This window comes from Polypterus senegalus, chromosome 9, assembly GCF_016835505.1.
Source record: "Polypterus senegalus isolate Bchr_013 chromosome 9, ASM1683550v1, whole genome shotgun sequence".
NCBI classification, from domain to species: Eukaryota; Metazoa; Chordata; class Cladistia; order Polypteriformes; family Polypteridae; genus Polypterus; species Polypterus senegalus.
Window position 1 is genome coordinate 26,873,434 of NC_053162.1, and position 15,417 is coordinate 26,888,850.

Consider the following 15,417-nt stretch of genomic DNA (forward strand, 5'->3'; position numbering starts at 1 on the left):
GAACAAATTTCACTTTTTTTGTATTTTTTGTATTTTATATTCATTTTCCTCCCTCTACCTTACTTATGAAACAGTATCTAAGTATTTTCATTTTATGTTGCGTAAATCGGCCAACCGTTTCTTTTTGTGTACATGTCAGACGGACCCCTAAAGAAGGAGAGGTCATCTTTCCTGTGTCTAACAGAAGCGTTCCTAAAGAGGAAGTTGTCCTTGGTCAGCTTACTGCAACCTGTCATATGACAGGCGTCTGTATTAATAACCTGCCGTTATAGCAAAACAGCTTTTAACCCATAATAGCTTGTAAGCAGTTAAATTTTCTTTCACAGTGTATGACTATCTGTAATACACAGAATTTGGCCTGAAAATTCCCTACAGTAATTACTCACATCTTCCATCATAAAAATAGATGAAAAAATCAGCAATAAATGCATTTTCTATTTCCTGATCAGTAATTTCCCAGATGGTGTCAAGTGAGATCTGTTTCTATATTAATGGTCTTTCCACAATACCTTATTTTTCTGTGGAGGATTTTGCATATACCCGTAGTTGTGTTTATATCAATGTCTCCATTGACTACTAATAAAAAAACAAAGTCCATGCTTTAAATTTAAAATAAAAAGGTGCTACAAAGGCCAAATGATGGAAAGTAGAAAACTGGCACAAACTGGATGAGAATGTGAACATTAAGAATATATATGGAACAGTCCAGTCTGAAAGGATTTGTTTTATGTGCAGTAAAAATATTTTTCTGGAATCAGCAAAGATTCATCAATAAGCAAGTAGGGTCTCTTTCACTAGAAGCTGAAGGATATTTTACAAAGGCCAAAACACAAGACAGTATCAGTTGAAAATGACAACGAGAGTAACAACAAGAAAAGCTCCCTAAATAGTATTATGATTATGTTCACATGTTGTTGAAAAAAGAAAGGTCTTAATGTTCAGACAGAAAACATACAAGTGTACAACACCCTGCCTTGTGACATGTCACATCTGCGGCCATTAAATGATTGAAAAACACAGAAGATTTCAAAAAAGAAATTTAGCAATGTTCAGAAACAAGATAGGCCAAAACTACACTGATGTCATTTTTCTAATAGCTGATACAGCTGAGAGATTGCATAAAACATACCTTCAATTATCGAGATGAGTCACTTATCCTATTGCTTTTTTTAATTTTAAAAGTTTATACCAATTTATTTCAAAAAGAATTTTGTATCATATGGTAAAAAATATATCATATTTTTAACTTAATTTATTAAATTTTTCTCAAGTTGCACTCACAAAATTTTGTGACATTAGTATCATAGGTTGTTTTTTAATCACCTCTTTATTTTTAACTGGCTTGAACTTAAAGTAGTATCTGTCTTATCATTTGTACAATTTATTGATCTCGTGTTTCACTGTTTATTGGGGTTTCTGTATATATGCTTGAGTTTATATAAGCACCCATTATTATGTACATCCCAGTGTAAACTCCTTACATCTCCATCTCAGGATCTTGACCCTTAATGTGTGTAAGGACTCTAGTAGTGTGTAAGGACTCATCAAAGTTAGAATAATGACATTAACAAAAACCATTAACAGTAAGAAAAATGATGATAGCCACTCTTTTCAAGGTTGAAGCTATGGTACTTTTTGCTGATTAGCCGCTTATGAACTTTTAATAACATCAGTGCATACATGTCTTGCAGTTATACCATGCATGTGATGGCCCAGGATTCACAGTACTGTGCTTCATGAGGTATGAAATCTTGGAATACTTTAGTGTCTATGGAACAGCAATCTCCATGTGGGTCACTCTTATTGGTACGTATATTTTGTTATCTTGCTACATTGCTCTTGCTTCATTAACATAAGCATGAGAGATAAGGGGGTTTTGAACCTTTGGAATTGAAACTGTGCTTGATATCATACAATGCTTTGTATCTTTGGGCCATTTTAATCTAGATTAGCACTTCGATGGTCTGGTTTATCCATGCATCGATTAACTTCTGCAAACCCTTACACTTAACATTTGCCTAGCAATATTAACTAGCTTCAAACCTTCAAACAGCCACATTTCATCTTAATTAGGATCCTTTACCTATTAGCATTACAACATAAGGTGTACAAACCTGTGCATCATTCAGGTAGAAATCAGATATGGCAATGGAAAACTTACCTTTCCTTTGTACTTAAATCTTAACCTTTACTTAATGTTCAAAATCAGTTTTTATGTATTAGGTTTTGACTCTTGCTGAAACAATATTGAATTTATGAGTCAGTGTTTGTTTTCAAAAAATACTAGTTTGTTGCTGCATTACGCTTTGCATGTGTCCTGATAGGTTACCTTCTTCACCCCATTCTCATGTTAATGTGCAGGGCATTTATAAATCCAGTATTTTCAGACTGCACAAAGTATGTGAATGAATCAACTTCCTGATCTTCTTCAAAGACAGTATTGTGTCTTAAAGCACTAAAATGAAAACATAACATTACTAATACAGTACAAGGCAAAGACACGTTTTACAAAATATCCTTATGAATGCAGATTTCTCCAATGAAAATGGTCATGGCCATATCCATTTTGTAAACACATTACTTAATCAAGAGATTTGAAAAATTACAAACATTAGATGATACTTTCACAACGATTAATTGGGTAATGTATCTAACCAGTAAACTTCATAATGCAATTTCTCTTTGTTTTACATTTTCATTATCTTACACTTGTGTTCTTACATTTCTTTATACTGTTTTCCTCTCTTCTGCTATAAACTTGCCATGTCTCAGTTATAATGTTAAAGAATTTTATATTTTTTCTGATTTGTTGATATTCACCAAACTGAAATTCATCTATTTTATTCTGTGTTTAATGTAGTTGTGTTCAATGTACTGTATGTAAATGTTGTACGGTTTAGCAATTTGCTATAAATGTACCATGATTGTAGATATGTGCACATGCCCTGACCCAGTACTCAATGAGGTATGCTATAGAAAAATAGGATTAACTGAATTGAAAACTGAATACTAGCTGCATTTTGAATTATTAACTTGCAAAGCTCTAGGTGACTTTGATGAGCCTAAAAGGTCTTCACTTACAATGCTTGGGATTCTCACTTCTGCGGTCCGTATCTACCAGGATCGATATGGGTACGGCATCTATTCTGGCCCAATTGGGACGGCAGTACTGATCATCACTGTTACATGGGTAGGTAAAATAAATTAATTTCTAATCAGGATTAGTTTTAATGCTGTTATCAAAGCTAAATCGCTTAAAAATAAAATGGATGGCAATAATAATAGTCAGTCAGTGTCCAACCCGCTATATCCTAACACAGGATTCTGCTGGAGCCAATCCCAGGGCAGGAACCAATCCCAGGCAGGGTGCCAACCCACCGCAGGGCACACACAAACACCAAGCACACACTAGGGACAATTTAGAATCACCAATCCACCTAACCTGCATGTCTTTGGAATATGGGAGGAAACCCACACAGACACGGGGAGAACATAGAAACTCCACGCAGGGAGGATCCGGGAAGTGAACCTGGGTCTCCTAACTGCGAGGCAGCAGCGCTACCACTGCGCCACCGTGCCGCCCTGCAATAATAATAATTCAACATAATATTCAGAATTTTCTGCCTAATGGATCAAGAACCGCAAGTTTGAATCCTATGTCCGACCTCTCTCTTTGAGAAGTTTCCTACCATATGCACAAAAAATATCTTTTATATCAAATTAACAACTCTATATTATTGTAATCAGTTTATTAATATGATTGAACTCTATGATGGACTGGAAGTCCTTCCAGGGTTGGCTCTTGTCTTATGCCTGATGTTACCAGTATATACTACCATCAGTCATAACCCTGAATTGCATTAAGCTGGTTTGAAAATGTTGTGCGATGTATGTTCAAAATGGTTATTCATTTATTTTCTCAATCTGGTTATTCCATTAAAGGGTAGTGAGACGCCATAATCTGTTTTAACAGAATCACACCCAAACCATAATCTCCACATGTTCATATGGATTTTCTCTGGGTATTCAGGTTTCCTAAAGATTTAAAGACATGCAGATTAGTTTACATTTCAACTGTAGATTAGTCACATATCCATATGCTAATAAATGTGTCATGAGACGGACTGATCCTTATCAGAGGTAGATTCTGCATTGTGTCCAGGGTTGTCAAAACAGTCTGCAACTCCCCATGAACACAAACGTTTATCAGAAGGTTTAGAAAATTGATTAATGAATGAATGAGTGAGGACTAAGGAACATGCATGAGTTTGTCAATGATAGGCACATTTTTATATTGTAGATGGAAGAAAGCACTGAAATGTGCATGTTAGCAATTGCATGACCTGGTTACCCTCCTTTTTTGCAGTAACACTGGGCAGCTTTAACTGCTGTCACTTCTTTTATCATACGTCAGGCTGACCATTCAGATTCACAAAGAACAATAACTTAGCCCCTATCAATCATAATCTGTTTGGTGAACTACTCGACTTTGGTGTACTATCAAATGCAGCAGTAGCAGTTGATTAACATAATAGACCAAACTTTATCATACTTGCTTGCTATGCAGTTTCATGCTTACTGGACCACTACTTAAGGGTGCAAATGTCTTTATCACAACAATCAGGTTCACCATTAAAATTCCCAGATGCTTGTTCAGTCCCTGGGATCAAACCCCACCTCTTGCACTCACTCCTCACTCATATAGTGCCAGATGATAGCCAGCAACTAGTCCAACACACATGTTTGGTATACAAGAAGAAATCCGAGTGCCATGGGGAGAACATATGAGCCAGCAGTGATCAGAACAAGGAGCTGTGAGGCAACAATGCTACCCACTTTCCATATTGTACATTATGAGGTATTAAAATTCTGTCTTTAAGATGGACAGTCAATGTAGAAATATCTAAATAACATTGGTTTTATGTTCTTTAGTTCTGAAATAGGTGAAACATTTAAAATGATGTGGTGTACAAATTATTCAGTATTATCCTTTTTGTTTATAAACTTTTTGATCTTCCCTGTAGTTGCCTAATACAACCTAGGGCTCTTACTGAAAACCACATTCTTCTGACTTTATATTTAAGCTGAGAAAGATGAAGGAGAAGAAGAGCTTGTATCCAGAAAAATCTGTCTACACACAGCAGGTGGGACCAGGATTCTGCTTTGGAGCTCTTGCTCTCATGCTGAGATTCTTCTTCGAGGTACTAAGAACATTTTTTTGAGTTCTATAAAAATCTTTTCAGTCATTATTTTCATTAATACATGATATGTCCATATGTCAGTGAAAAGTAAATAAATGTACCCTCTCACATTTAAGTCCTAGGACTAAACAGTTGACATGCATTACTGAGAAATACAATGAAAATTGTAGATGGGAAAATGCATCATTTACACAATAAAGAGCTCTAAAATGCTTTGAATTAAAAATATTCCAGCATAAGAAGAACTCTAGGAAGCACACAAAAAGTAAATAACTTCAATGTCAAGTAATCGAAGCAAGGACATTAAAATAACTCTGGCTGAGTTACTGGGACACATACAGTAGCTAACTAGCATGTTTTATTGAATGATCTTTTATTTATAAGTTTATTTGATAGCACAGTGGTTAAAGTTGCTGCCTTTACTGAAAACAAATATGAAACACAGGAATTTAAAATCACATAGAGGCAGCAAACATACAGTACATGCAGTTGCCTCATGTGATGAAATTCACAAAAGAAATAAATGCACAGGGCTGAAAATAATAAAACTTGTTTTTTTTAATAGTTTATAACATCATTAAGCATGGACATCCATTTACAGATGCAAAGATGTAGATAGATTTTCATTTGAATAAACAGAATTTGTGTGCCATCATTAAAGAAATGTAAGTTGTGAATATTAGCAATATCACATTGCGTCTTTAATGCACACCTTCAAAAGTTACTATGGTTTGCTGATACTGGATAAGGGGAGTAATGTCACTTATTTTTTCAACTTTAACCACTTTTCTATTTTATGAGGGCTAATCATAAAGTTTGAGCCGGAACCTAAACGAGTATCATACATAATGATTTTGAAAATCGCTAAAGAATAACTTTTGTACTAAAATATGTGAATAAGAAGCTTCTGGCGTTTGTGGTTTATAGTGTATGTTTCTTGTTCAGAACAAAGACAATAAATATCTGCACATCTAGTATTATACTATCATTCAATTTCTAATACTTAACAGCAATACCTTCTTGGATATTCTTCGTGATCTAGTAGAAGGGTTCCCCATATCGGCTCACAAAGGGTCTTCTACCAGTTTCTAAAAAAATTGAAAGATTGATTATTTTGTCATATGCTTTATGTTGTCAGATTCAATTAAATGCAGGTCATTTGCATGTTGAATTGTTCAGAAATCATACACAATCCACCTTAATAAAGAGACTGTGTCCTGTCCGCTTTTTATGTCCCTGTCATTCCAACAGAAGATGCATCACAAACATTTGTAGTAATAAAATGCTTTGCATTTGTCATTCCAACAGAGAGCACATCAAACATTAATACTGCTTTCACAAAATCCATACCAAATGGTATATAACAAAGACATATCCCTTGCATTTGTCATTACAATCAATGGTGCATCACAAACACTCTCAGTAATGTGTTTTAATACTATAAAAGTTTGTGATACACTATCCATTGGGATAGCAAATACAGTGTGTTTTATTACAACATGCATTATAAAATACATATCAAAAGATGGTTTGAGGTCTACGTTGATTAATTAGATTTTAGCCCATCTTAGACGGGTAGCACAGCTAGATCTTCTTTAAAGTGTTATTTCACAGGTACAATCATTAAACCTAACTGATTTCATATTTTGTACTGTGTAATGACAGTCAGTCACTAGGGTGAATGTTCATCGCTAGTTTTCACAGTATTCAATACTCTTCGATACTGTTCATTTTGAAGCGCCATCCTATACCTGTGTTGAAGATGTCATGTCTACAGAACAGCGGTTAAAGGAGAAAGACAACATTTTATCTGAGTAGTATAGAAAATATTTTGTGAGAATATTAAAACAAGTGTGACAATAACAGCTATTCGGCCATTCAGCTTGAGCATAATTTCCCTCAATTCATTGTATACTCAACTCATTGCACTATATAACCTAACATCATATTAGCCTTCTTAATGCCTTCTGTACACTGCCTAGATGCAGACAGTGACAAATCCACTATGACTGTCTCATAATGTGCACTTTCAAGTTCTAAATCATTGTCTTTTCAAATCTAACATTCTTGTTTCCTATGTGTAATACCCTATATTTACTTACATAAAATGTGATCTGCCACAAACATGCACATGCCTGTATTTTGTCCAGATCACCCTGCAATAATTCAGCTGATTCTACATTATCTACCAGTTTACTTAGTTTGGCATCATCTACAAATTTGACCTAATTATCATTTATATTCTCATCCAGGTCATTTATACTAAAAACAGCAGTGGCTCGAGCTCTGATGCCAGAGGGACACCATCTAATTCTGAAAAACGTCCTCTTAACATAATGTCTTTTCCTGGTGTTAAATCTAATTCTGCACCCATCTACACACTGTGCCTCGAAGTTCTAATTCTATTACGCTAATGTCACATTATGCAACTTCTAGTCCTGGGGTATATCAGACTTGCCAACTGAGGGTGATGATCTTGTGGCCAGACCATGTCAATTTACACAAAAGAATATTTCTGGGCATGACACATTTGGTGATTGAGTACTGACCTTCCGGCATAGTCTTGCTCCCACCTTTTTGTGACAACCAATAGCATGCTGCCTGACTGAGGTGTTGCTATACGAAGGGTGAACACGTATGGCAAGTTCAGCCACAATCTCTGCCCTTTTTTTCCCATTCTGTCATAGTACATAAAATACAATACAACAGACAAACTAGCTTATTTTCTCTTTTTGAGGTCCAAAACACCCACATTCCGTATTCCTAATCCATGCATTTGAATTACTGCCTTGCAATTTTCGCCTTGATTTTATGGATTATTTATAAATGACTTTTAACTTCCACAATAACCTTAGTTTTTATGGATTATTTATTTAATTGGATGAACTTGCACTACACTTTTCAAACACTGCTTGATTCTAGGTTTTGATTTTAATACAAATCACTTATTACAACTACACCTTGCTGGATGTGTGTGTCCTCATTTGCCAGGCTCATCTGGATACTGACTAAAGGCAAGAAGCCAATCCAGACCATCACACAATTATATAAGTACTATTATAACAGTTACATGAGTACTACCACTATTTGCAATGGGGTGTCACAGTTTTAGCACTGTGGTGAGTTTGCTTGTTCTCCCAGTGTCTGCCTGGGGTTCCTCGGGGTACTCCAGTTTCCTCCTACTGTCTAAAGACATGCAGATAAGGTGAATTGACAATGCTAAATTGATCCTTGTGTGTGTGTGTGTGTGTGTGTGTGTGTTCTACCTGCGATGAACTGGAGTCCTGTTCAGGGTTTGTTTCTGCCTTGTACCCTATGCTAGCTGGGATTGGCTCCATCTCTGACTCTGGTCTGGATTAAGGTTAGAAAATGACATGACACTATTTAAAATGTCTTTATCTTCAATGCTTAACTTTTGATAATTGTTTATGTAGAAACATTTTACTTAAAAATGCTAAATCCTATGATAAGCCAAATTAAATGGAAACTGTCATGTCCTTCATTTAAGCTTTTACATATATTTGTGTGAAATTCTAAGCCTTAGGATGAAAAAATGATTACACAATGAAAACACTTTAGTGATATCCTCAGTTCTAAATGTGAAACTTGTAATTTTATATTTGTATCGAAGATTTAACTTTTTGACTAGTCAAAATGGAATTGCAGATATTTCTAATTAAAAGCATCAAACTCTTACAATTGGGGCAGCACGGTGGCGCAGTGGTAGCGCTGCTGCCTCACAGTTAGGAGACCTGGGTTCAGCGGGTTGGAAAATGGATGGATGGAAACTCTTACAATTATAAAAACTCAAAATGGAATTACACTTAACTCCATTTGTCCTGATGAGGCTCATGCTGGCAATATTCCCTGCTGATGGACCAGGCCACAATTCTTCAATAATGTCTTCTGAGTGCTCCTAGGGAATGTCCACGTTATTTTTAAGGCAGTTACAAATTACTGCATAATTCAGTATGTCCTGGTTTTGCCCCTGAAATTTAGATTCTGACTTGTCAAAATACAATTACATGTACCTATTGCATTTAACACAAGACATAAAAAAGTTAAACTAGTTTGTCATAAAGCCCTGCGGTGGGCTGGCTCCCTGCCCGGGGTTTGTTTCCTACCTTGCGCCCTGTGTTGGCTGGGATTGGCTCCAGCAGACCCCCATGACCCTGTAGTTAGGATATAGCAGGTTGGATAATGAGTGGATGGATGGATAGTTTGTCATAAAATGATTCTATGCTTTTGGAGAACTCCACAAAAATAATACATTTTGCAGGTTTTTACTATAGTGAAATGAAGGGAAAATAGCTCATGGGTGGCAATCTGGTTATTCCATCAAAAGTGTAAAAGTAATATAAACTAAGAGGTTGCATAACATAAGATAACAAATCCATACAAACTATAAAATATGAATAATTAATTTTTGCTATAGTACAGATTAAATGTGTGCAAAATGAAGAACAATGAAGAGGAAAAAAATCTCAGGTTGGAAAAGTAAACAACAAATTGTATTTTATAGCCCTCACACAGACAAAAAAATTTGATCTCTACACATATATGTATTCATATAATCCCACATCAAGGACAATCCTTACTTAAATGTTTATTATTAATCCAATTGTGACATTCCATTGCCTTTTTGTGAGTTTTTTGATGGGAGTCACCATTTTGTTTATTTGTTTATTTGATGGGTGCTGCCATCTTATGTCTCTAGTCACAGTGATGCTACATGGTTGTTAAGCACCTGTGACATCATGGTTATTATGACCACTCGCATTAAGATTTGTTTGAGCTTTAAGCAATTAAAGGTAATATCTAATGAATGACTAGTACTCAAGAATTTAGGAAAAAACTCTGGTTTAGACTTTTATTTAACTCTGACTTTATTCTTAAAACCTGGTAAACATTCAAATAAGTTTTGTGTTTTGATCTTTGCAAATGACCCCGACAAACCTTTTGTTTTTTATTTTAAGATAGATTTCTTTTATTCTTTGATGTTTTATAACAGAATTAGTCAGATACGATGCCTCACATCTGATTTAAACACTATGCAACACCTAGCCTATGACATGTAGTGGTCTTCTGCTTGGCAGAAACCTTCTGCTACTAGATAATTTGCTTTAATTGCACACTTTCCCATCTTGAAGACCCAGCAATATCAAGTCTTAATTATACTTAAGGAATCCTCACAAGAGAGATCTGCAAGTTTCAATAACATTTGTAAAATTAACAATAAGAAACTTGTACCTTGTACCCGGTCATTGTCTGTATGGAGTTTCAGCATTCTCCCTGTGTGGGTTTTCCTCCAAAAGATGAACAGGTTAGGTTAATATTATACTATAAATTTGTTCTGTGTGCATATGAGAGGACAAATGTTCCAATGGCTGTGCCCAGCTTCCTTTCCTGCCTTATGCCCAATGTTAATGTGATAGGCTCTAAATCAGATCATGAACTGGATTAGATAGGTTTGAGAATTTTACATTATATTACTCTTCACACTCCTACAGCATCAAAAAATCTACTTATGTATTTATACATTTGTACCACGTAAATGATCAATCTATTTTATTTGCCAAAATTTATATCACTATTACAACTAAGAGTCAGAGTACTACAGAAGCTGCCTTTTATCATGTAAGAAGGCACCATTAAAGTCAATCCCAGCCAACACAGGGCAGAAGGCAGGAAACAAACCCCGGGCAGGTCGCCAGCCCACTGCAGGACACACACACACCAGCGACAATTTAGGATCGCATATCTTTGGACTGTGGGAGGAAACCCACGCAGACACAGGGAGAACATGCAAACTCCATGCAGGGACAACCCAGGAAGTGAACCCAGGTCTCCTAACTGCAAGGCAGCAGCGCTCACCCACTGCACCACCATGCCGCTGCCTTACGGTATATGCACATAAATATCCAATGACATGATTGTGACAGTTAACGTTGCCATACAAAAAAACAATACGGGAAGAGAGAGAGGAAAAATTGGATAACAACATACAGAATTTGGAAGTAGTGTATGAGTCACTCATCCATTCATTTGTAGAAACTGATTTGTCAAGTTCAAAGCCATGGGACAATTAGCTATTCTAGTAGCACTTGGTACAAGACCAAAAAAAAAACTTTGAATGTTTGAGTCAGGCCATCATACTCAGAGGCACTCCCACACTCTACCATATTGAGTCAACAGATGTTCTGCAAATAAGCTGGTCATCTTCGGTGACGTACAATGCAAACCACTGTGCCACCATACTAACATATATGTGGTATATAGTATTCTATCAAAAGCCCTTGCTATTAATAAAAAAGACATGTTATTAATAACATTATCTAGTTTCTGACCATTATTCCCTTCAAACCTAAATTTGCAATATTGTCTGTGTCCTTTCTACAGGAATGGGACTACACGTATGTTCACAGCTTCTACCATGCATCACTGGCAATATCATGTATCCTGATTCTACCCAAGAAGAACAGATTTGGAGGCAAAGGAGGGAACCCTGCAAAGTTGGATTGTTACACTCTCTGCTGCTGTGTATGACGTCATTTTTATCAGACTTCCTTCAGTCTTGTAGAGGTGACATTCAAATGAAAATCTTAGAAAACAGCTCTGCACATGTTAAATCTTTCTAAAAACTATACCCACATGGGGCGGCACGGTGGCGCAATGGTAGCGCTGCTGCCTCGCAGTTAGGAGACCCGGGTTCACTTCCCAGGTCCTCCCTGCGTGGAGTTTGCATGTTCTCCCCGTGTCTGCGTGGGTTTCCTCCGGGCACTCCGGTTTCCTCCCACAATCCTAAGACATGCAGGTTAGGTGGATTGGCGATTCTAAATTGGCCGTTTGTGTGTGTCCTGCGGTGGGTTGGCACCCTGCCCAGGATTGGTTCCTGCCTTGTGCCCTGTGTTGGCTGGGATTGGCTCCAGCAGACCCCCGTGACCCTATTCGGATTCAGCGGGTTAGAAGATGGATGGATACCCACACATTTATTTTCCAGTTCAGGGACATGGGGGACTGACAAGGGAACAAAACTGGTTGGGTGCACCAGACCATCTTAGGGAGCACTCACACACTTACCTACAGCCTCATAGAGTCAGTCTAGAACTGCTAGTTAACCAAACACACAGATCTTTTTGGTGTTGGGAAGAAAACTGGATGATCAGAATTGCATTAAGCACACCTCTGCCAAATTACCTTGTGTTTAATCTCAAACTGAAGATGACAACATGAGCCACGCTTGTGTAATTAAATACCAGTTGCTTGTGCAACACTGATCTTTTGTATCGTCAGGATATCAACAAATAGGGCTAAGCTTTAACTATGCTATACTTTAATACGGTATTCTACATCTGTGCAGGTTTTTAAAATTTTTGGTCTTTGGGCTTTACTTAATGCAACGTAACAAACTACTGGGTATTAGAACAATCATTCATACTGTAAATCATAAACTATAAATTAAGTTTGCAAATAGTCTTAAAAAGATTCAGGTGCTTTTAAAACATGTTAAAAGTTAAAAGGGAACACTGAAATTTTCATTAATAAAATTATATTACCTAATTGGGCAGTAAGGATTAGCAATTCTGCCTCACAACTACCTGTTCTTCTATTTTCCTCCAATATCCCAAACAAATGTAAATGTGGTTAAACTGGTGTTGCTAAATTGAACAAATATGAGTGTGGATGTGTGCATGGCATCTGAGCAACTCCCTGTCCAGGGTTGGTTTACTCCTTGCATACAGTGCTATCAGAATAGGTCCTAGTTCTTCCAGCCCAGAAATGAATTATGGGGATTCAATAACTGAAGGAATTGACTATTATTAATTATTGATGATCTTTTGAAATTTCATGAAGCATTTTAAAGAGGTGTCTCTAAATTATTCAAACAAAATAAATATAATGAACAATGCTAGCTGCTTTATAAGGGACGGTACTATGAATATAAAATGAAGATATTTTAGCTTGAACACAGTAAAGCTCACAGAATTACAAGATGCACAATAAACATAATTTTAAAATTATTTTTAATACTTCAATGGGATTGATTTATATAAGGTAAATTCAACAGTAGCCCAGCAGTTGGGGCTGTTGTCTAACACCCCAGGAATCTGTGTTCACTTTCTGACACAATCACTTTCTCTGTGGTGTTTGCTTGTTCTCTGCATGTCTACATGAATGTTCTTCAGGCACACTGGTTTCCTGACACTTTCCAGAGGCATGCATGTAGATTAACTACAAACTCTACATTTGTATGGTTATGTTTGCAAACTCCCCTGAGATGGACTGGAGTACTTTAAAAGGTTGTGTGGCAACTCACTCCCAAAGGCCTCATTATAAGCTCTAGCCTCATGCAATCTTGTAATGTCAAAAACGCTAATGGAGTGAATGGCTCAAACTGAAATCATATATGTCTGCTATGAAACTGGACCAGTAGACACCAGGCCAATTTATTGAATTTGCTTAGAACTGCTTATAGTCTAGCAGTGTGAAACTGAAAATATCTTTCTGTTATCATGCTTATTGAATATACAAAAAGGTATACTGCTTAACGTCTTTATATCATTTTCCTTTTTGGAGTTCAGAATTCACAAATTGTGTGGTGGGCTGGCACCCTACCCGGGATTTGTTTCCTGACTTCCACCCTGTGTTGGCTGGGATTGGCTCCAGCAGATCCCTGTGACATAGCGGGGTTGATAATGGATGGATGGATGGAATTCACAAATTGGATGGATGGATGGAATTCACAAATTGTCTCTATAAAGTATATGGAAAATTTGTATTCATAAGATTAAACAAATAAAAGTGCACATGGGTTGAGACTAATGTCTAGTCTAATGTCTAGTCTAATGTTTTAACTCTCCTAATACAGGAGAGTTAAAATTTCTTAAAACATGCCTTCAAGAAAATATTTTGATTGTTTTTTTTTCAATAATGAAAAAATGTTAAAATGGCATAATCACAAATATATATTTATGCTTTTATGGCATTTCTATATTTCAGAGCACCAAACCAGCTATAAAGGACAGACTTCAATCGTTCTGGAGTTCATCAACTCAGTGGCCAAAGATTCACACCAAACCTTCATTTTTGATGCATCGAGTTGATACCAAGATAGTAGCTTAAGCTAAAAGAGTAGTGGAAGAACTGAACGTTCCTCTCCTGGTAGCCATAGAGGGTATTGCAGCGCAAGGATAAATAATGCACAATAGTGTGTGTGCCTACAACATCATGGAGCTTACATCTGACACTGTCCGGTAATGTTTGATTTTCAATGGGAATGAAGGCAACCTCAAGGCTGCAATGAACTTTTGTAGATATTTAGAAAGTAATTTAACAAATGTGCTTTATTAAACTTAACTAAAATGTTAACAAGGAGAGAAGTAAATGTAATGATATATCTCTTACTCAACGCTGTATATGGTTTTCTGTTGTGTAAAATATTTGCATTTTTTTTAAAAGTATAATTTCATAAAACAATGGATGTAGTTCTTTCATTTAAAAAATGGTAATATCATTTTGGGTATTTATAAGTTTAATGTTTGGGTATCTTATTTTTATATTGTCTATTGTCAAATGTAAGAATTAATGACTGTAATCATTTGTTTTATATTATATGTTGGAAGGAATTTTGCATCCCTAAAATTAAACTCAATAAAAAAGTTATATAAAGGGTAATAACCCTTTTACTAATATCTTCATAGTATATGCATTCTGTTCTGTATTCATTTTTTCACTTATATTAACATTTTCTGAACCTGTGTAAAGCCTGTACATGAGTAAGGACTAAAACTATTCAGAAAAGTAGTTACCATAGTAGGCACAATGGGCAAAAATGCATAAAGATGCTGACACTTTCACCAAGGAGAGGACACATGAATGGAGAAGTGACAAACAGTTAAGCTTTGCTTTGATTCCCTAACCCCCCAAAAACTTCACAGCTATACTCAGTTTATAGTCTGCTTAACATATCTCACAATAAATACAGATAATAAATAAGTGTAGTAAAATTAAAATTTACTAATTCAGTTATGGGTGGCACGGTGGTGCAGTGGGTAGCGCTGCTGCCATGCAGTACACAGACCTGGGTTCGCATCCAGGGTCCTCCATGTGTGGAGTTTGCATGTTCTCCCTGTGTCTGTGTGGGTTTCCTCCGGGTGCTCTGGTTTTCTCCCACAGTCCAAAGACATGCAGGTTAGGTGCATTGGTGATCCTACAT

At 36.4% G+C, this 15,417-nt stretch overlaps 1 protein-coding gene across 3 annotated transcripts in view; it reads left to right on the forward strand.

Annotated features, from left to right (window-relative positions):
- mymk (myomaker, myoblast fusion factor) overlaps positions 1-14,818 on the forward strand; it is a 28,743-nt gene extending 13,925 nt beyond the window's left edge. Inside the window, exons 2-6 of one of the 3 annotated variants that reach the window (XM_039762759.1) lie at positions 1,692-1,806; positions 3,122-3,190; positions 5,085-5,201; positions 11,601-11,783; positions 14,202-14,818. In XM_039762759.1, the coding sequence (XP_039618693.1) occupies positions 1,692-1,806; positions 3,122-3,190; positions 5,085-5,201; positions 11,601-11,783; positions 14,202-14,305 (588 nt within the window). In that variant the 3' untranslated portion in view covers positions 14,306-14,818. Of the gene's footprint in view, positions 1-1,691; positions 1,807-3,041; positions 3,191-5,084; positions 5,202-11,600; positions 11,784-14,201 lie in introns of all 3 variants that reach the window. The other 2 variants (XM_039762757.1, XM_039762760.1) reach the window with 2 other exon arrangements.
- The last annotated feature ends 599 nt before the right edge of the window (positions 14,819-15,417 follow it).